Source organism: Camelus bactrianus, chromosome 11 (genome assembly GCF_048773025.1).
Source record: "Camelus bactrianus isolate YW-2024 breed Bactrian camel chromosome 11, ASM4877302v1, whole genome shotgun sequence".
NCBI classification, from domain to species: Eukaryota; Metazoa; Chordata; class Mammalia; order Artiodactyla; family Camelidae; genus Camelus; species Camelus bactrianus.
In genome coordinates this window covers 57094525-57117282 of record NC_133549.1, presented here as the reverse complement: position 1 = coordinate 57117282, position 22758 = coordinate 57094525, and the positions used below count along the sequence as shown (strand labels likewise).

Here is a 22758-nt window from a genome sequence, read left to right as displayed (position 1 = left end):
ATACTTTTGAATGCCTATAAAATTAAAATACATCCAAAAGTCAAAACTTTCAGAAAGGTACATTATCACTGCCTCATTCCTCAGCATCCCTTGTAGGTAAACCAATTTTGTTGTTTTCAGATTTATCCTTTCTGAGTTTCTTGTTGCAGAAATAAGCAGATCTAAGTAAGTTTTTCTTAATTCCCTTTCTTTTGACTCAGAAAGTATTATGCTGTATATATACTGTTTTGCACTTTGCTTTTTAAATTTAAGAGTATATCCTAGAAGTAGTATTGTCAGTTCGTAGAGAGCCTCCACATTCTTTTCTACATCTCATTTGTACTTTGTTGTGCATATATTTCCCAGTTCTTTCAATCAATTTCCTGAATTTGCTTTTGGACTCTTATTTTCACTGATTTATTTGTTTATCCTAGCAATAATACCTTACTATCTTAATCTAAGCTGCTTTGTAAGTCTTGTACTGTAGACCAAGCATCCCACGTTCTTTTCCAAGATTGTTTTTGACTATTTCTGACTCTTTGCATTTCCATCTAGATTTTAAATCAGCTTGTCATTTTTCCCAAGGAACCTGATAAGATTTTGTGTCTGCTTTAAATGTGTAGATAGCTTTGGTGACATTTGATTTCTTCATAATCCTGAGTCTTCCAGTATTTGAACATGGTGTATCTTTCCATTTATTTAGGCCTTTGATAGTTTTCAGTGTAGAGGTCTTAGACTAGATTTTCCCTAAGTATTTGATGCTACTGTAAATGGTACTGCCCTTTTTAAAGAATTTTTGTGTGTGTGGAAAAATTTCAAACTCAGAGAAAAGTTGCACATATAATACAATGAACATTACCATTCATTTGGATTTACCTATTATTAATATTTTGCCACACTTACTTTATCATTCTCTGTGTATGGTAGCTATTTTGCAGAACCATTTAAGATAAAATTGCAGACATTGTGACTCCTTTCCTCTAAATAATTGTGTATCCCTTAAAAATAAAAACATTTTCTTACCAAACCGTGGTACAATTAGCAAATCCAGAATATTTAATGTTTGGCTTTTGCCATTATTTCTGTAATATCCTTTATAGCAAATTTTCCCCATCTAAGACTACACATTTCATTTTTAGATGACCCTTTAGTTGCCTGTCATTTAGAGCCATTTTTTACTTTTTCTTTATCTTTCATAACTGAAATATTTGAAGAGTAAGGCATATGGCTTTTCAGAATATCCTTTAAGTTTGTCTGGTTATTTCCTCATGATTAGATTCAGATGAATGCATTTTTTCATAAGAATACTAGTTGAATTATGTTTTATTGAAGCATCATATCATAAAGTGCAGGATCTCAGGTGCATTATTGATGATATAACTTTGATCACCTGGTTAAATGAAGTCTGCCTGATTTTTCCACCGTAAAGTTTTCATTTTTACTATTGTAAGTAAATAATTTGAGAGGAATATTTTGAGACATCAAAGTTTTCACCAAATGTTACAAGCATCCATTTACAATATTTGAACAACTCACTTATTACTATATTGGAAAATGCTAATATTCTACTCTCTGATTCCTGTTACACTTGTTAGTTGGCATTCTTCTTTAAGGAATATAGGTTTTGCTTCTCACTTTCTTTCTTTAATTGGTAGGATGGACTAATAGATTTTTTCAAACTTCAGTGGATGGATCTTACTCCTTTTTGTTGCTGCTTATTTTGATGCTCGAATTGCCCCAGATTTGGGAAGTGGGAGGTTTGATAATTCTAATATCAGTGTCATCTCTAAAATTGTTGTGTGTTGTATTATCTCTTGATAGTGATTTTCCCCTTGCTTTTTCGTATGACTTCTAATTTTTTATTAAAATCTGGACATTATATGTAGGCCTGAAGCAACTGAGGCAAACAGTATTTATGCCTGAAATGAATATGCTTCTTCTGCTAGGCTGTTAATGTTGGGGATTGAACCAGTCTAGTCAGGAGTGGAGCCAAGTTTGAATTTTGTTGTTGTTGCAGTTACCTTCTGTTATGAACTGAATGTTGTGTCCTCCAAAATACTATACATTGAAACACCAACCCACAATATGATTGTATTTGGAAATAGGGCCTTTATGGAGGTAATTAAGATTAATGAGACCATAAGGGTATGGCCTGGTCCAATAGGATTATTGTCTTTACAGAAATAGACCTGAGAGAGCATGCTTTATCTCTCTCCCTGATGCAGGAAAACAGATGTGGGGCGTGAGGAGGGCCAGATGTGGGGCGTGAGGAGGGCCGTGTCCCAGGTCTCGATTGAGCCCCTGGAACTTGCCCCGCCAAGTGTGGGTCCTTGGCTTTGTGCAGGAAAGAACTCAAGTGTGAGCCACCATTGAGTAAAGGTAGATTTATTTAGAGAGATGCATACTGCATAGAGTGTAAGGCAAGAGAAAGGCAAAGAAAGAGGTGTGGGAATTGGGTGCTCAGGTTAAAGTAGAAGTAGGTACATGCTCCATAGACAGAGTGTGAGCCGACTCCAAAGAGGAGGGAGCGAAAAGGGCTGCTAGGCGTGGTATTGCTACTTTTTCTGGGCTCAGTAGCTTCACGAGCCTACAGGTAAGAACATTCCAACTGCCCTGCGGAAGGGGCTGAGATCCCCAGGAATTGGGCCACTGCCCATTCTTTGGCCTTTTGTGGTTAGCCTTGGGGCTGTCATGGCGCCTGCGGGCATGTTATTTGATCTTGCTGTTACAGTGAGCATATAATGAAGCTCAAGGTCTACTAGGAGTTAAACCTCTTAATCCTTAAGGCCAACTAGGAGGTGAATGTTCCACCATTTTGGTGTTAAATTGCTGTCATTACTTGAGTGGTTGTGCCCTGTCCCCTTCCCTCCTGTCTCATCTCCACTGTTGGAGGACAAAGTGAAAAGGTGGCTGTCTACAAGTCAGGAAGACAGCTCTCACCGAGGTGGCTGGTGCCTTAATCTGGGACTTTTATTTCTAGGACTGTGAGAAAATAGGTTTTTGTTGTTTTGAGCCATCTAGTCTATGGTATTTTATTTCAAAAGTCTGAGCAGACCAATATACCTTCAGCATACCATGGGCTTGAAATTCCTCTTTTGTAATCTTATGTTTAGAGTAGGGCTGATTTGCCAGAGGATTTTTCTCAATATTCCTGTCTAACCTTCTGTTTTAGGCCTTCTTATGTACCCATGCCTCAGAGATGGTTTTTCTCCATGTCCATGCCCCTCCTCCAAGTGTAGACTGCTGTGCTTATTATTTGGTGATTAGTAGGCTGATGCTAGGTATAGTGGTATTGTCTGTTGTTCTGGTCCAGCTTCAACATTAGGTAGACCCTCTGACCCTGAGTCATGGCATGTGACTTTTTCAGTGATCCTGCCCCTTTTTAATGTGGTTATCAAACTCTTTAGCAAGTACTTTACATAAATTTCTTTTCCCCTCCTCCAGTAATAGGAGACCTGTGATTTTCTGTTCTCTTCTTGTCCCCACCCAGCATTAGAGGATATTTTTTTTAACCATTTCCTCATCTACAGTGGATTACCTGTGCCTTGGGGGGCAACATGATTTACAGTCCTTACCCCAGAAATTTAAGAATTTTGTTCACAGAGGAAAAGGTTCTGGGAGGATCTTTTTTTCCTGTAGTAATGGTACCTGAAAAACTGGGCTTGCCTCTTGGTGGGTGTCAATCCAAAAGATACAGCCAAGCCAAAGATCCGGAGAAGGATGGGTTTATTACTTGCAGCGGGTAGGGAGAACACCAGGGGTCTTTCCCAAAGCAGTGTCTCCCAGGACAGCAAAACTGGAAAAGTTTTAAGCTAAGCTACATGCATGTTCATGAAGAGGCTTGGGCAGAAGAGAATTCGGTATAGAATTGGGTAAAGACCCAGAGACCAAGCTTTGATGATTGATTGAAGTCACAAGGGTCAGCAAAGGTCAACATCATCTTTCCATCCTTCATGGGGGCTTCAGTTCCTGAAGAATTCAAAGATGAGTGTCAGATTGTTATGTATATTCCTTGAGGAGGAACTAGGACTCTTTTTTTTTATAATTTATTGCTGAACTATTGTTTCTTGACTACTTTTCCTTTGTTCCTACATTCCCTCCCTTTCCTTAAGATCTTTAATTGTTCAAGGACAAGGATTGTGGCCAGGCTTACATCTCAAAACGACTTAGGCCAAAAATAACTTATGTCAAGAAAGGCGTGGGTTCTCTTCCTCTGGTGACCCCCTATGCTACTGCTTACAGTAGTGATCTCTGCAGCTTCAAGGTCTGTACCTTTAAGAGTTGCTTTTTCTGTTTTTATTTTCTGTTTGTTTTTGTTTTGTTTTGTTTTGTTTTTGTTTTGCCTTGATGTAGAAGGGGAGGGGGTTGCTGGAAAAGATGCTGCAAGTGTTTGCACTTCTCAGAGTTTTGTACCATCTCTCTAACCTACATTTGGCCTTTAGCTATCTGTTAAAAAATATTAGCTAAATTATTCTTACTGCCTTGTAAGGTGGCCCCATCTTCTTGCCATGCTCTGTCACAAGCAAGAATGTTCTCTCACCCTGCCTTTAATAGTGGTGTGTGTCTTTCCTTAGGTTACATGTTTGTTGTTTACAATCTCAGCTCTGATGGTTTCAAGAAAAGTTATGATTTTGTAGATTATCTAGCTTTTTCTTGTTTTTACATGGAAATGATACTCTTCCAGCTTTCTGTATCCTACATAGAAGTGGAATCCAGAATTTTTTTCTGACCCATTGTATTGTCTCCTTACCATACTTCAACTATGAATTTGTTAGAATGTGTGATATTATCCTACAGGTTTCTAATGCTTTTATCTTTTTAGATATTTTTTCTCTCATTACATTAATTTAGATGTTTAGTATTGATCTTCCTTTACGTTCATTCTTAATCCATCAATTGAAATTTTTATTTCAGATGCTGTGTGTTTTCAGCTCTAGAATTTATTTTGGTTCTTTTTTAGACGTTCCATTTCTTTCCTGAAATACCTCATCTATTCAACATTTATATCCATTTTTCTTATAATTTCTTATGCATACTTAGAATTGTTTTAACATCTTTCTTTGTTAATACTTGGTCATTTGTGTGTCAGCTTCTATTGGACTATGTTTGATTATCACATTTTCCTGTTTTTGTTGTTGTTATGTCTCATAATTTTTTAAATTGGATTTTAGACATCTTAAAGAACAGTAGGGAGTGAAATGTACTATTATTCCACATAAAGAGTATGAACCCTTTCCTCTGTGTAGGGCTGATAAATCATATTCCCCCTAGAATTTAGTTAAACTGGTGCTGGACTACAGTCTTAGATTCAATTCATCTGGTTTGGCTCAGCCTTCCAAGACGCTTCCTTTTTTATCTTGACAGTTTTTTAGCTGCGAGGGATTTGGCTGAAGTATAAGATACTATTGGTTTACTTTTAGATCCTGGAATTCACTAACTGGGAGAATGCCTGGGATTACCATCTTCTTCTCCATGGCTACTTGCTCTAAAAACTTAGAGGGGGTGTTTTGCAGAGTGAGTAGTGTGGGAAAATTGCTGGACCAAGCAATCTGTTTCTGTGTTAGGATTGTTGTCAGTAATCCATCCTGCCACTCCGCACTGTTGTCTACAGTCTAGCTGATCTCTGCTTGCCTGCTAAAATGTATTTGTCTGATGGCATGTTCACCTATATCTAGACTCGGTGCCTGTCCCAAGGTAGGGAAGCTTCATGGTTCTCTTGTCACTTATGAATGCTCCACAACCCTCCCACCCACAAGGTTTCTTTGCATCTACCATTCTTCATCTTCATAGAAAATGTTTATTACCATAAGAGTAAAGGCCTTTCTTGTTCTCCACCCCAACCTTTACTAACAATTTTTCTTCAGGAATTTTTAACTGTGTAATAGACTACTTCTTGAAGTCCCCGAATCTTTTGACTGCTCACCAACCAGTCTTATCCATATAGATTAATGTTTACCTTCCTTTTATAACAGGGTCTTAAATAACTTGATGACTCTATCTCTTGATAGATACTTTCTGCCTCTGTTGATTAAATTCGGCATTTTTGTTATGATTAAAAATTCCTGACACTTGCCAAAAGAAATAGAAACTTAAGTGGCATATATTATCAAAATTGTAAATAGATTTATTTGTGCTCTTTTGGGTTCTAACTTGCATGATTTTGTGAAATCTCAATATATGAAAATTAATGATTTTAATATTACAAACTTAGGAATGAGTCTTCATGGCATAGGAACAGAGCCAGTGCTAGTCCATGTATGATGACTTTAGAAAAAGGTTTTCCCTTTGAGTGGGTAGATTATAAAAAGGTGCCCCTTCCTGCTCCAGGCTAGTGTGTGATTTCAGCCCCCACTTTTCCTGTTGGCTAGGTGCCCTCATACTATCTGTACAGCTGTACACAGTGCATCTGAATAGGGAAGAATTTTTAGAAGTAGGAAATTCATGTAGGACCATTGTTAACAGGATTTTTTTCCTTTCTGTTTATAAAAGTGGGATCAATTTATGCTACTTACTTTTAACTTGCTTCTTAACTATAAATTAACATCCCCTGGAAAGTCTACTACTAAAGAATTTCTATAAAAATTTATAGATATGTTCTATTTATTAGAATATCTCAGGTTATTGGAGATAATAAAATCAAGCTGTTTAGAATTTATGTTCTGGTGCTGTGCAATACATAGAACAAGCACTGAAATGTGTTGGTTGAATGTTAAAATTTCTGAAATAAGTAAAAGGAAACTGTTGATTTTATGAAAGTGGTTTATCTGTAACTTTAGGAACAAATTTATCCTGTGATGCAAGAGACACCATTATTAAAGCATTTTAAAATACCCATTTTTATGTTCTATAGGTATACTACAACATCCAGATGGCACAGTTTTAAAACAGTTGCAGCCACCTCCAAGGGGTCCAAGAGAGCTGGAATTCTATAATATGGTAAGTGAGGTAAGATTTGTTTTGTTGTATTCAAGGTGTTTTTCATAGTCTTCTCATGGTGACTTAGTAAGAAAATAGCATGTCCTAGTATACTGTGTATGTGACCAAAACAAAAGCTTTAAGAAAGACAGTGCTTATCTTTACTGATGTAGTCTAGTATTTTCCATTCTACTTCATTTTTTAAAGATCCTTATTCTGATCTACTAAATTGATTTCAGTTAATAGGTTGTGACCTACATTTTGAAAAACACTTAGCTGAGAGACTACCTCTATTTCTCAGAAATGCTGAGTTTAAATAAGTGGTTTTTGTTTTTTAACTAAAGGATTTCTTAGAGCCTTAAATGTGCTAATGTGTACTGTGGGACTCCAGAGGGGAGGGTAGGAGGAAAGGGAGAAACTTGACGTCTAATGGACCATGTTACTAGGAATACTTGTTAGAACATTCAGTATTTTGCAACCACCACCTCTATCTAGTTACAAAACATTTTCATCTCACAAAAGAAAACCCTGTCCCATTTGAGCCATGATGCCTTATTCCTTCCTCTCCTCAATCCCTGCCAACCACCAATCTGCTTTCTATGGACTTACCTATTCAGGGTATTTCATATAAATGGAGTTTTACAATATGTGACTTTTTGTGTTTAGCCTCTTTTGTTGTTTTAAGGTTCATGTTATGCATTAGTACTTCATTCCTTTTTATGGCTAAGTAATAGTCCATTATGCATACATTCCACATTTTATTTATCCATTCACCCATTAATAGACATTTGTGTTATTTCCATCTTTTGGCTTTTGTAGATAGTGCTGTTATGAACATTCATCTATAAATGTTTGAGTACCTGTTTCCAATCCTTTGGGTATTTACCTAGGATTGTAATTGCTGGGTCATAATAATTCTACATTCTACTTATTGAGAAACTGTCAAAGTGTTTTCCAAAGTTGCTGCCCCATTTTACATTTTCATCACTAATGTATGAGGATTCCACATCTTCACCAGCACTTATTAGTTTATTTATTTATTTATTTTTTAGGGACATTCAAGTGAATGAAGTGTTAATCTCATTGTTTTGATTTTCTTTTCTCTAATGGCTAATGATGTTGTGCATCTTTTCATGTATGTATTGTGTATATTTTCTCTGGAATAATGTCTGTTCAGATCTTTTGCTCTTTTTTTTATTGGCTTGTCTTTATTTAATGGTGGGAGTTTTTTCCATACTTTAGGTACAAATCCCTAATCAGATACGTGGCTTGTAAATATTTTCTCCCATTCTTTGGGTTATCTTTTCACTGTATTGTTAGTGTCCTTTGAAGTGCGGACTTTAAATTCTGAAGTCTAGTTTGTGTTCTTTCGTCACTTGTGCTTTTGGTGTCATATTTAAAATCATGAAGGTTTATGCTTGTTTTCCTCTAAGAATTTTATAACTTTAGCGCTTAAATGTAGGTGCAAGTGAAAAAAAAAAAGTACAAGCTAAATAGTTTGACCAAAATCATTCAAATAGTTAATTATGGCCCCCGGATTTGAACATACATAGTCTGGCTCTAGAATTTGCTCTTAGAATATACTTACACTGCCTCTTTATTGAGGAAAGTATTTTATATCTACTCTATAAAAGTCTCACACATAATTTGTTGGATTTATACTAGGTGCCTTATTTTTTGTTTCTATTATAAACTTTTAAATTTAGTTTTGCAATGGTTGCTAATATATAAGAATGAAATAGATGTTTGTATAGTGTTCTTATATATAGTAATCTCTCGGAACTCTTATTAACTCATTTATCTGCTATTCTCTAACAATTCTAATTTTTTTCTCTATAGACAGGTATATCTTCTGTGATTGGAAGTCTTGTTTGTTCCTTTGGAATCCATTTACTTCTGTCAGGGACTTCCAGTTCATTGCTGAATTGTAGCAATGATGGGGGCATCTTCCTCTCATTTAGCAGAAGTGCTTCTAACATTTCCCCATTAAAGTATGACTTTAAAGGTTTTTGAGAAGTACTTCTTCCCAGGTTAAGGAAATTATCTTCTGTGTGAGTCAAGATTCTGTCAAGGAGCAAATGGTACACTCTGTCAGTTTAATAAGAAGACTGTTTACAAAGGTGTGGTCAGAGTTTAAGGCCACCTGCAAGCGATAATGCTATACCATCCCTGGGCCTGAACAGGCAAGGAGAGGGAGTGGTTTCTGGAACTCAGGGAGGCTAACTTTATGAGTAGACATGAACTGATAAGGCTAGAGAAGTACATAACTTGACCTCAACTCTTCTACCCTCCAGTGTCTCTTGGACCAGTGAGAGACAATGGCAAGAGGACAAGGAACCCCCATTGATGTAGTTGGTTCAGATCAGCTTCTTGGGGAAGGGGAAGATATATAATGTTTATTTTTATTTCAAGGAACAATTCAAATACAAATGAGTATTGAATATTTTTCAGTTACCTTTTCTGTATCTATTGAAATGGTCATATGAGTTTCCTCTTCTAATTCCTTAATGTGGTAAATGCTATAATAGATTTCTAATATTACATTACCTTTCATTTTTGCAGTAAAACCTACTTAGACATGTCTTTTTAAATTTGGTTTTTAATAATATGCATTACTGGATTTTGTTTGCTGGTGTTTTATTTAAGATTTTTTCCAGCTTTGCTTATAAATGAGATTGAACTATTTTCTTCACATACTGTCCTTGTCTGGTTTTGACACCAAATTTCTTTTAGCTTCATAAAATAAGTTGAGAGGCATTTCTTTTTTTATTTTGTAGAAGAACTTTTATCAGATCAGGATTTTTTTTCTTAAAGGCTTGCTAGAACTTACCTATAAATTGATCAGAGCCACCTATTGTCTTGTCTCTATCTCTTTTTTTCTTTCTTCCTTTCCTGATTTCCATCCTTTTTTCCTAGGAAGGGATATATTTTTTATCTAGTGATTCAGTTTCTTAAACATCTTGATTTTTCCTTTGTTAATGTGATAGTAAAAAATAGATTATATTTTTACATTATTACCTTCATAGTATTTTGTAAAATGCTGTGTGTTTAGAAAACATTTATTATATTTTATCCTGCATTTCTGGATAGAAAATTTTTAGGTTATCTTGTTTGGCATGTTGGAGTAAATACCAGTCTTACTACTTTAAAAAAATATTTGAAGAAGAGAAAGTTTACCTTTCTACTCTTCCAGTTCTTTTACCTTTTCATTTAGAAATACATCGTGGACTTCTTCACGTAAGTAGATGGAGATATACTTCGTTCCTCCATCTTGTTGTTCAGTCATTATGAACACTCTGCATCCTCGCTGTCATTGTGCCAGGAACAGAGAGATGATAAAGTGCACCCTGCTCTCAGTTACCTTGGCCCAGAAGTGATTGATTTCACTTCTGCTCATATTTCAGTAGGGGAAGCTGGGAAACACAGTGTATCCCATGGATATTTGGTGAGTTTCTGTCATACTTGAGTTTATTCTGTAGAATTATGTTGTATATAACTACTTGACATGAATATGGTTTGACATATATAATTAGAATTCTAGTACTGAGATTTCACAACTATTTTCACTAGTAAACTTAAATGATTTTGGATAATTAGGTAGATCATATTTGGCAAGAGTTAATGGGATAAGATGTCTTGCAAGTTTTTTTAAAACAAAAAATATTTTCTTTCTCTCCTGGGAAAAAAAATTAAGAATCTAGTTCCAGGATATCTGGACATTTCTAGTATTTTCTAGAATTATTACTGTTTACAAATCAAAGAATTAAATGAGCAATAATTAGACTCACATTGAGTTAAAGGATACTTTTAAGGTAAAATTAGTTTCCTTACAGGTATAAAATAAATATGTGGTAAAGATTTTGTTAAACTCATTTAATGAGGGAACTAGGCAAATGTTAAAACTGGTTCAAAAGAGAAGTCAAAAGAAGCACAAATTTATATGGCTTAAAGGGAAGTTGAAATGAGTGTACCTAAGAACACTAAAATCTCCCCTTCTTTGGGATTGAAGGGAAATCAGTTGAACCTCCTCTGGCCAGAATTTATTTACATGTTTATAGACAAGAATATTTTTGCTTTTGCTAAGAGTTATCTACTACTTTGTTGTAAAACAGTTCAAGGACAGTGAAAGGCTAGAATTAGATAACCAAGAAGAATGCACTCTAAACAATACATAGTTTTTCATTGGAGACACACAGTAATCTTTTTTTTTTCTTATCCCAAGTTTACTTCCAATTAAAACTTATGCCAGACTCAACAGTTTTTTTTTGAGAAATGTGTAGGGTAATGATAAAGAATTATGAGAAATTAACATGCATATGTTGTATTTCTCTTTGCTTCAGGTTTATGCTGCTGATTGTACCGATGGTGTCCTTCTAGAGCTACGAAAATATTTGCCAAAATACTATGGCACCTGGTCACCTCCCACTGCTCCAAATGGTAATCTTTTCCTTAAAATCCATCCTTTAGTCTTAATTCATGAGAGGGGCTTTTTAGAAGGCTTTATATAAAGTTAGGCCTAGTATTATAAAAACAGAATATATGTGTCTTTCTACCGTTTCTCTTCATTAAAGAAAAGTTAATACTTTTGACATCTTTAGCACATGGGATCATGAAAACAATTATTTTCTTAAATGTTAGTAGAATACTGTGGTTTGCATTCATGTACTTTACATAGTAATAAATTAATGACAATTTATTATTTCTTGACCTTTTTTCTCTCTCTCTCTTTTTATTTGGACATCTTTTCTTATGTGCTCAGGGTAGAGTTTTACATAGCTTTGTCTATTTCTTATAATCCAGAATAATAAGTATAGAAAGTACAGCCAGTTTGCTCAGCAAGTTATTATAACTTGAGAGAAACATAAGAATGTGCTGACCAGTGGGAATTTTTTCTTTTAAATCTTAATGACAGTTTTATTGAGATATAATTTATGTATCGTAAAACTCACCCTTTTAAAGTATACAATTCAGTAGTTTTTGGTGTATTCATAGAGTTGTGCAATCACCATTAGCAAAACTTAGAACATGAATGAACAGTGGGGTTTTTTTTCTTTTCTTTTTAAGATAAAACATTTGTTGTAATTATTTTAAGATTTGGGGCTAGTTGTATAGATTTTAAATCTCCTTTTATTTGTTTATAAGCATGTAAATGCCTAGAACGTGTACCATCAGAAGCCTTTTATTGGTATTTACTTGGAGGAATAAAAAAGTGTATCTTCAAGTAGGTTTGAGCAAATTGAGAGCTCTCAAATGTAATCTCCAGCCTAATTTATTGGTAGGTTTCTGAATCTAGTTACTAGTCAAATTTCAGGAAGCATGGACTGAAATAAGCTGTTCCCTTCCTCCCCCTTTACTTTACATTTGAAGGCTCAGTGTCTCTATTTGTAATTCCTTCTACTTTCAGCTTCTGTTGCTTTCAGAAATGGCTGATGATTGATGTGAAACACAGAAGCAAGGCCTCCTGTTTTTCCATTTGGTTTTTAAGATGAGCAGGATTCACCACCAGGCCTTTTCTCCCTTTTGGGAGGTTCAGAAATGAAGATGGTGGCCATTACCTAGATACAGTGGGAAAGAGGTTGATGACACTTGGGGCCTGTGTTCTAATGATTTATGTAATCAGTAATATTCATTAAGGGGTCGGAGTAAATCTTCCTTCAGATACCTAGATATCCTCTCCCTTGTCTTTCCTTTCCTTGTCTCATTTTTACTGTTTAGCTACTTGTAGGTCTTTCAATTTTTCCACAGTATTTCAAATAATTTTATTCTTTCTCCTTTGATACTGGGAAATTTTCTGCCTCAGAGTATCAGGACTATATTCTAGCAGTAGAATTTTTTATGCTTAATGTATTAGAAAGCAACATTAGTATTTAATTTAATTTATATTTAAGTTAATTATATTTAATTATATATATTTAAATAGAAAATAAATTTAAAATAAAAAAGCTTTTCATTCATAATAACCTTGTATAATCTTAGATATACTATCATCAACAGCATGGAGTATATAAATATTTTGAGCATGCTAACCATGTCATTGGTATAGCCACTGAGAAATGTTACTTAATAGTCTACTTATAACAGCATGAAGTGGTGTATTTTGGAATACCTGGTAGTTATTTTCATGATTCTTACCTCAAAAAATTAAGAAACTATAGAAATTCAATATATACATTCCATAATTAATAAGTAAATAATAGATTTGTCTCTTATGGCCATAGCCCTTTAAATTAAACTATATTTCTAGTCAGTGTGACCTTTTATAAAGAGATCCATGTATTTCTGAAAAATAGATACCCTCTTTATTTACTATACAAATACCAAGACTAAGTTTTACAGAATAGCTTTCTTAGGTCTGAGGTTCACAAATGCCAGTCCTTGGATCTCTGGCAGACCAGCTTCATCAGAATCTGTTGTCCTAAATAGAGCTTTTTCAGAATTAGAAGAAAGTAAATCTAGTTATTTAGTTTTAATATTCAGAAATCTATCTTTACTTGCACATTACATTATATCAAATAGTCATATCATAATTATTTTCCAAACATCATATTAATATAGTTTGATTTGTTTCCTTGGCCTTGGTCAAAATGACCCTAAACTATCCAGACAGAACATTATCTTGTTCTTAGTCTGTCAGATTTTTTGGATGAATTTTAAAACATATTTTCTGTTTACCTAAAAATTGAAAAATACAGCCCCACTCTATACCCAGAGGGGCTTAGCTGAAAAAGTGTCCTTTATTGTCCAGTCTGGCATTGCCTTATAAGTGAGGCTCCCCTGTAGTAAAATGCTTTGATCATTTAAGTTACTAAATCTCAAGATTGACCTACTTTGAATTAAGCTCTCTTCTGCTGAAATAATTTGCTAGTAGCATTTTACAGAGAGAATTAGTATTCAGATTTATTTCTAGTGATAATAAACTATAAAATAAAGTAAAGATCTCAGTGCTCAGATCATGCCTCATTTTCCTATTTATCTCCTTTATTCGAAGTAATTGTGGCAGGCTGCTAGCTAGGTAATACAGTATTCTTTCTGTAAAACTTAAAACTCTGCATCTGTAGAGTAAGTTTTGATGTTTTCTTAAAATAAGTTAGAGAGAAAGAGAAATGAGAATCTCAAATTTTTACTTTTAAAAAAGTTTAAGGCCAGAGAACGAAAACACTGAATCAACTGTCAGTAGGCCTTAATTTAAGGCCTGTTAACTGAAGACTAATAATCAAAAGTTTAGCAGTTACTTGGTAACTCCAGTCATATAAAACATATTGAGAATCTAAAAGTAAGGCAAAGAAAAACACATTTGGCTAGTCAAAGTAAATGTCAAATAAAACTAATGATACTCAAGGCCTGTTTACTGAAGAAATGACTCAATTTATTACAGGGTGAGGAAGGCCAAACCAAAGTCCCTCTGGGCAGTACGAAGGGCAAACATTCATTAATTCAGCAAACATTTATTGTATTCCTACTACTGTAAGGAGAGTTTGCATTTGGATTTTTCCCCTTCCCGAGAGAAGGAGGAAGTAGGGATTTTATATTCAGATTTGCAGAATCTCTACTCTGACTCCTGTCATCTAAACCTTATTACAAAAGACAGTTTATTGTTTGTTTTTAATTACTACCAAACTGGCAAGTAGAAAATAATAACCCTACAGTGAGCTATAGATGGTGTGATAGCTAGGTTTACTCACTGTCTTTATACTCCTATACATAGCCTCACCTCAGTAAGACTTTTAGGGTTTCTTGAATTATGGAAATTAATGATGATAAATTTGTGAATGCTAATGAGTTACTATAATAGGATCTAATTAGTCTTTTCTGATATTTGAAATAGAAGCCTTGTTACTGAAATTTTTTTTACAGCTATGAGGAGGGGACAGGTCTGTTTCCATCCCTCTTGCTCCCAGTATTTGGAAGTGGCAGGAGAGAATCTGAGGGGACTGTCCTGTGCTGCTTCCTGCCCCATCTTCCCATCCCTCCTGTGGTTATCTTTTGCAGCACAGAAGAGGGTGGGTTCCAATTTCTGGATCAAGATATTCCTACTTGTCTCATTACCTTTCAGTGTCAGCAGTTTCATGTCTGTGTCCAGACCGTTTATTTTCTGTTACCCTGTTGAAGATAAGTCTGTTTGTGAGAACCATTAAAAGGTGGCATGCTCCTTCATGTTTGCCGAAGCTGCGGTTCGGCTGCGGTTCCTTTTTTGTCACTTGACTACACCTAGTTCTACACAAGTATAGTCCTGCCCCCACCCTACACACCCGCTTCCTTTGACTGAGGAATGAGGTTTATTTAAGTAAATGTATTTATTTAAATTTTATTTATTTATTTAAAAGACTAAAACTTTATTACTGTGATAAAAAGGAGGTACAATCTCTTATGTCTTTGAGGAAATTTTTTTAGGAGAAATGCTTTTTATTACATTCATAACTGAAAATTACAATCTCATTCAGAACTTTGGGGAGGTTCATTCACCCTGGAAGAGAGGGTAGGGGAGAATTTCTTTTCTTACTTGTTCCCTTCAGTGCACCTGGATCCTTATTTTCAAGCTAAAACCAAGTGTATGATAACATTACACTACAGTGTGTGGTAACTAGCGTGTTTATAATTTTTCTTGAATCTCCATTTCTTACCGTTTTCTGAGGGAAGATGTAAACAGGATGCCACAGATGTTTATGAATAAGCTTTTAAAGAATTTTTTTGTGTTCTTAAAAGCAGGATACTTGTTTTTCCTTTAGGGCTTGGAAGACTAGAATGTCTGTTTGTCAGTCACAGTTTAGGTTGATTTATGTTTCTTAGCCTATACCTGTTGTGTCCTTTGTGGGAAGGATTTACTCCTAGCAGTAATTTTAAATGAACATTTTTAAGAATTATTAAAATACTAGGGTATCTATTGAGACATAGATGACATAAATTATATTCAAAGGGGTATTGTATTCTGGAACAGCTTTTAAAATAATCTCATTGCCTTTTTAATGTCCTTGGAAACCTTGTATTTTATATCTTTTGCTTATGGTTGAGTGTTATTTATTCCACCTGCTGCAAGGGTTTCTCTATATTTACACCTGTTAGAAATTTGTTGGTCAGTCTTTTTTTTTTTCCTTCAGATACAGTAGTAATAATTGTTGACTCTGGATTTGTTTTAACTTTTTTCTCAGTTTTAAGATTTCCTCTTTTTTGTTTTCCCTTCACAGTCACTTGAGTAGTAATATATTTTCCTATTACTAATTAAGAATTTTCTTTAATAACAGATTTATATCTAAAACTGGAAGATGTGACCCATAAATTTAATAAGCCCTGTATAATGGATGTAAAGATAGGGCGAAAAAGCTATGATCCTTTTGCTTCATCTGAGAAGATTCAGCAACAGGTCAGCAAGTATCCATTAATGGAAGAGATTGGGTTCTTGGTGCTTGGCATGAGGGTAAGAGTGATTATTAGTATAATACACACATTCCACTTTTTTTTAATTTTATTTTTTTTCACATCTCACTTTGTATGTTCTTCCCTTGAAAATTATAGATGTCACATATATTTTTGAATTAGATTATCCATAACTCTCCATTGTAGGCAGAGATTTTTAGCTCTTCTGTTCACTAGCATAGGGTCAGTGGCTGCAATTATTCGACACTTAGTACTTGATGAACAAATAATTAATGAATGTCTGAACCTCAAGACTCTGACTCTGGTAATTTTGTTTTAAAGAAGTTTTAAGTTTACGTGCATAAGTGAATGTGATATTATTTATGAATTTCCAATGAGAAAAGTGCTAAGTTTATATATTCAGTAACTTTTCTATGTATTTAAAACAGAAAAGAGAAATTAAAAATTAGGCCGTTGTTCCAGACTGATTTAAAACCGTTTTTTGTTTCTGTGGATTGGCAGTTTGAGTTGGGCTCAGGTGGACAGTTCTGCTGATGTCATTTAGGGCCCCTCCTGTGGCTGCACCATTCTGATGGCTCAGTGGGGGCTTGATGGTCTAAATGCCCTCACTCCTGTCTGGGAGTTGATACTGACTATCGGCTGGGCCTTTTTCCATGTGGTCTCTCATCTTCCAGGAGGCTAGGTGGAGTTTCTTTTTGTGCTATATTCCAGGAACATAAGAGTGAGAGCTACACAGACTCTTGAAATCTAGGTTAGAAGGTCGCTTTATGTCACTTCTATGGAATTTTGTAGGACAAAATATATCACAGGGCCAGCCCATATTGATAGGGATGAGAAATAGACTCCACTTCTGATGGTGGGAATAGGGAAGTCAGAATACAAAGGGCAGTGTGCAGAGGGTGTTGAGGCTATCTTCGCAAACAATATGCCACAGTTATTGGCGTGTTAAATGTGGAATAAAATCCTCTAAACGTTATATAGGTGTGTGGAGGTAAAAATTTGTATGTATAATAAATTATCGTTTATATATAAGCATATGGATAGTTTTGAGATTGATCATGTAAGATGATAGACAGTCTTCCTTTTGAGTTTTAAACAAGAGAATTAATAGAAGCATTATAGATGAATTGTTAATGTGATAATTATAATAGCACAGTTAATTTGGTATTCTGATTGTAAATAAAACCAGAGAAATTGTTGATACAGTTATTTCACTTCAGATAACTCGATTAAATGTGGGTTTATAGTAAAGGGGGAAAGGATAGTGGAATAATAATTAAATAATAATAATTAAATAATAATTAAAACAAACAAGGAATAAGTATCCCACAGGAATCTGACCATGCAACTATTTAAACCTTCACTATTTTCAAATCTCTCACCCTCCCACTTTCCTTCTCCCTCTTAGCAGATAACTTTGCCTTCTGCTTCAGAAAAAAATAAGCCATATTACAGGATTTCCTTTAATTTCCTGCTAACAGATATGTACATAGCTAACCTACAAGTACTTTCATTTCCTCTTTATTTCTTCCTGTCACGTTGAGGAATTTTCCATCCTCCTGTCTAAGGGCAGCCCTTCTGTATGTCCTCTGGATGTCATTCCCTCCCACCTCTTCAGGAGCCATATTCTCTTGTCATCAACTTCTGTCTCTCTTTACTCTTTTCCTTTTTGTTTTAAATGTGTTCACATCACTCTCAATTAAAAAAAAAAAAATCAAAACCGAACTTTATCCTGCTCTGCTCTCCAGCAGTGGATTTAACTTGCTTCCCCTTTGCAACCAAACTAGTTATGTGTATTTCTCTTGCCTTACTTCCTACTCAGTATACTTCAGCTCTTTCCTGTCTGGCTTTGGCTCCATCATGCCACCAGATTGGCTCCTCACTAAGGTCCCTAATGACATCTCCATGTCACAAATCCAAATGGCATTTTCATTACTTGTCTTACCTCACTTTGAAAAGCAGCCTTTCACCCTGACTAGGTCCTCCTTGAAACATTTCTTTCTGTGTCCACAACACTATACCCTCTCCTGTTTTTTTCCTGCGAGCACTTTGCAGTCTTCTCTGCCAGCTCATTTCTGTTTATTCTTTAAATATTGAGGTATTCCGCTTAGTTCTGTTCTGCTGCTTCCCTCTCTGCTCTGTTTCTTCCTATGCAGTTTCCTTTGTTCTCATTGGTTCAGTTCCACTTACACTGATAGATCTTCAGCCTCTGGTATTTCTTTATCTCCTAATCTGTATAGCTAACAGCTGATTAGACATTTTACTTGGATAACTTAAAGGCATCTTAGACTAATATATAAAAAACTGATATGCATCCCTCTTGCAAAGTAACAACCACAATAATAGCAGCAAGTCTCTTTTATTCCCTCTCTCAGTAATTGGCATCATCATACCTCCAGTTTTATGAGGGAGAAACCTTATAGTACCATCTCACTGTGAAGTGCAGTAAAATGAGGTATGCCTGTAAGCACCACATCATCTTGATTCACTCAGTCATTGAGTGCACTTAGGTTGTTTCCATATCTTGATAATAGCCATTCTAACAGATGCTAAGTGATATCTCATTGTGGTTTTAATTTGCATTTTCCTGATGATTAGTGATGCTGAGCACCTTTTGAAGTTTCTGTTGGCCATTAGGATGTCATCTTTAGAAAAATGTTTATTAAGTTCCTCTGCCCATTTTTGAATCAAAAATTTTTCCTATTAAATTGTATGAGTTCTTTATGTATTTTCAGTATTAACCACTTACCAGATACATGATTTGCAGATATGTTCTCAGAACCACATTGTCTTAATTAATGTAGCTTTGGAATAAGTTTTGAAACCAGGAATTGTTGGACTTTCAACTTTGTTCTTCTTTTCCAAGATTGTTTTGACTATTCTGGGTCCCTTAATTTGTTTATTTTTAGGGTTTTTTTTTTCGGTGAGGCAGGGAGGTAATTAGCTTTATTTACTTTTTTTTTTTTAAAGGAGATGCTGGGGATTGAACCCAGGATCTTTTGCATGCTAAGCATGTGCTCTACTGCTTTGAGTTACACCCTCCCCTCACTTTGAGCTGTGCTCTCCCCTCTGGGTCCCTTAAGCTCCCACATAAATTTTAGGATGAGCCTGTCATTTTCTACAAAGTGTCAGGATTTAATTTTACAATTCTAGAATACTAAAATTGGGAGATATATCTTAAATTTTAATAGCAGTTATGTTACAATTAATGTTTTTTCAAATAGTTACTTCTTTAGTAGTTGGTAAATTCATTGTACTTTTTAATCACAGTGGATTTATAAACTAATAATAAAGATAAACTTGAATAATTTTAGAATCGATGTTCCAAATTAAAAAAATTTTCCTCCAAGGCAGTCATGCCTTTAAAATTAAAGACATAAGCAAACAAACAAAAAACCCCTTGATAACACTGAATAGACTAAAGTTTACCAAATACATCAGTTTTAAAATTTTTTGTTATGTTTAACCAGTAGTAAAAGAGGTTTGGTGGGTTAGAAGAACTTGCTAATTGAGGAATTCTTTTAATTTTAAATGAGTGTTAGCAATTATACTGTTATTTCCTTGATCACAAGATGGTGTAGATGATAGGACTCACTTCGGTTTAATGACAAAATTCATTGAGATAATGTATTACAAAAGAGATAGAAGTAGAATAGGACTTATAAGAGCAAGGGAGTCAAGAGAGAGAGGGGTATAAGAGTGACTTTAGAAAAGTTGGTATTTTGAACTGGCAACAGGGAAAATAATAGGTAGAAAACCAAGAAGAGGCACAGCATATTGTGAAATAGGAGTTTATGTAAGGTGATATTGTGTACTATATATAGGTAGGTGGGGTGTACATTAGCTTAAACTATTAGCCTTGAGAGAAGTTAGTTATCACCAGCTTACTTTGGGAATGACTGCCTTTTGGAAGTGGCATCCTTATGAGTTAACTGTTGTGTACATGGCTGTTTAATTTTCCAGTTTCCTATTGATTCTGAAAACATGTCCTGTGAAACTATAGAGATTTATTACATTTATTAACCACAAGTAATTGAAATACATTTTGTAGAAATTTACCTGAATTTTTTTTAGAATATGTAGTTCAAGATTTAGATGTTCCAGTATATTTTTGGCAAAAACTTAAATTTTTGACAAAGAAATACTTACCCTTAGGAAAGAACTGATGTTTCTTAATCACTGATTCATAATTACTGGGGGGAAAGATTCTTCTTTTTTGGTCTTTATTGATCAAATTGTCTAAAAATGAGACTCTTTCTTTGTATGTCTTTTTCTCTTTATAATAGTGGGTAACAGTAACCTTTCAGATTTCTCTTCCCCATTAATAGGAGTTGATTTAGTAGGAAATGTGTTTTGCTAAAGATACGTGAATTAGTTTGCTCCTGACGTGAGTTCATGTAAAATAAGAAACTCATATGGTGAAATATGATCCAGAAAGTGCTAGGAGCTTTTTTTTTGCTTGTCATTGTCCTCCTACTTATATCTCCCAGCTTTCCTCTCCATTAAAAGAAAAAAAAAATTAAGTACCTTCTTTTGCTACCTATTTAGATATTTTCAAGGTGGTACTCTAACTTTTGATTTACAATTATCTTTTCAACTGACCATGACTGGGCATTGGATAGAGATGAAAGAAATCCCCAGATGTCTTTCTAGTCCAGCTTTAACTAGTAAAGTTAAGTAGAGGAAGAGGGAATATCAATAGAGTCCCACTGAAATTACTCAGCTTTAGTCTATATGTGAAATTTAGATTTTTCATATGTGGAATTTAATTTAGCTCAGATAATACACACCTGAATAATAGAATGGTGACAATTTTGAGAATCTTATTTTTCTGGTACATTTTCTAGTTAGTGATTTACATGACTAGGTATTTGACAATTCTTCTAATTTATTTTTTGTATTTAATTTATTGATTATTCATTTTTTCAATTTCATCCTTTTATATTGTAACATAAATGACATATCACATTGTGGAAATTTTAGTTGTAAATGTTGATTTGATACATTCATACATTGCAATATGATTGCCACATAGCGTTAGTTTATACCTCTATCCCTTTAAAGTCCTCTTTCAAACATATTCCTTCTGTGTATAGAGAACATGGCTTTTTTTTTTAAAACACATTTTGGATAGGCTTAACTGTTCTTACAAAATAGTTTTTCCTGTAGTCAGATGTAATTTTGGTATTTATAAAATGCTTTCTTCCATTCATACTAATACTTTGTTCAAGATAAATTGTCTTAAATAGGCTGTGTGTAAGAACTTGGTTGTATTTGAACTTTATTTAAAAAGTGAAGCATTTGAGGTAGATGGTAATAGTGATATCAGACTACAAGTTATAAACTATTAGTTTCTAAAGCAATTTGTTCTTAATACTTCTTAAAAATACTGGATTAAAATTTGAAGAGATACGTAGTTGTATGGTTCAAATTCCAAAAAATAGAGAAACATAGAGTGAGAAGTCACCTTCCATACATAGTATATCATATTATAGTTATTTTTTCCCCAATATTATCCTTCCAGAAATATTTTAAACATATACAAGTAAATACTGCATATATGTGTTTTTACTGCAAAGCCTACTTTGTTGAACAGTTTTGTATCTTGCTTTTTTTTTTCCTCTCTCTATTTAATGTGTCGTGGAGATTTTTCCATAGTGGCACAGTATTATAATTTAACCAGCTCACTTTGATGGAGCCTTTGATTGATTCCAGTCTTCTGCTATTACAAATAATGTTAAAAATGAGTTATTCAAGACCTACCTCATTCTACCAGTGTGCTAGTAGACTTAAGGGAAGTTCCTAGAGGGGACTTGCTGAGCTTACATGCATTTATAACTGTGGTAGATTTTGGCAGTCTGCCTGATACAGAGCAGTGATTTTGAACCAGGGACAGTTTTGTTCCCTGGGGAGACATTTGGCAATGTCTGGACACATTTTTGGTTTCCACAGTTTAGGGGAAAGCTTTGTTCCTGGTATGTTTGAGAGCTGTTTGATTTCTGTGAACTCTTCAGATACATTGTTCATTTTCCCAGAAGAGTAAACATGCACTTTGTTCATCATATAAATTTCAGACACCTTTTCTTTGTTTGTCTTTTGATTTCTGCATGGCAGAAACACTGAACATTTTAAAAAACATTGTGTGTGATGAAAATTTCTGAGTTGGAAATACCTTCCCTATTTATTAGTTATTCAAGGATTCTTCCATCTTTTGTGGGGAGGCACTTTTATAATTTCGTTTTGTTCCTTTTGATCTGTGATATATTTGGAATTTAGCCTGGTAATAAGTTATAAATAAAACTTATTTGTTTTCCAGATTGTTACTTAATCATACTAATACCATTTAATAGTAATCCATCTTTTTCTACCATTATCACATACAAACTTCTCATATGTGTTTGATTCTAAAGTATATTTTAATGGAATCACTATCTTTTAGAGGTATCTGCATTTCTATGTTCATTGAAGAATTATTCTCAATAGCTAAGATAT

General features: G+C 34.4%; 1 protein-coding gene across 3 annotated transcripts in view; it reads left to right on the top strand.

The window, feature by feature from the left end:
* The window catches only part of IPMK (inositol polyphosphate multikinase), a 37076-nt gene that overhangs the window by 5582 nt on the left and 8736 nt on the right, over positions 1-22758 (top strand). The window contains exons 2-4 of one of the 3 annotated variants that reach the window (XM_074374035.1): positions 6830-6924; positions 11235-11331; positions 16134-16252. In XM_074374035.1, coding sequence (XP_074230136.1) covers positions 6830-6924; positions 11235-11331; positions 16134-16252 — 311 coding nt within the window. Of the gene's footprint in view, positions 1-6829; positions 6925-11234; positions 11332-16133; positions 16307-22758 lie in introns of all 3 variants that reach the window. The other 2 variants (XM_010957962.3, XM_074374034.1) reach the window with 2 other exon arrangements.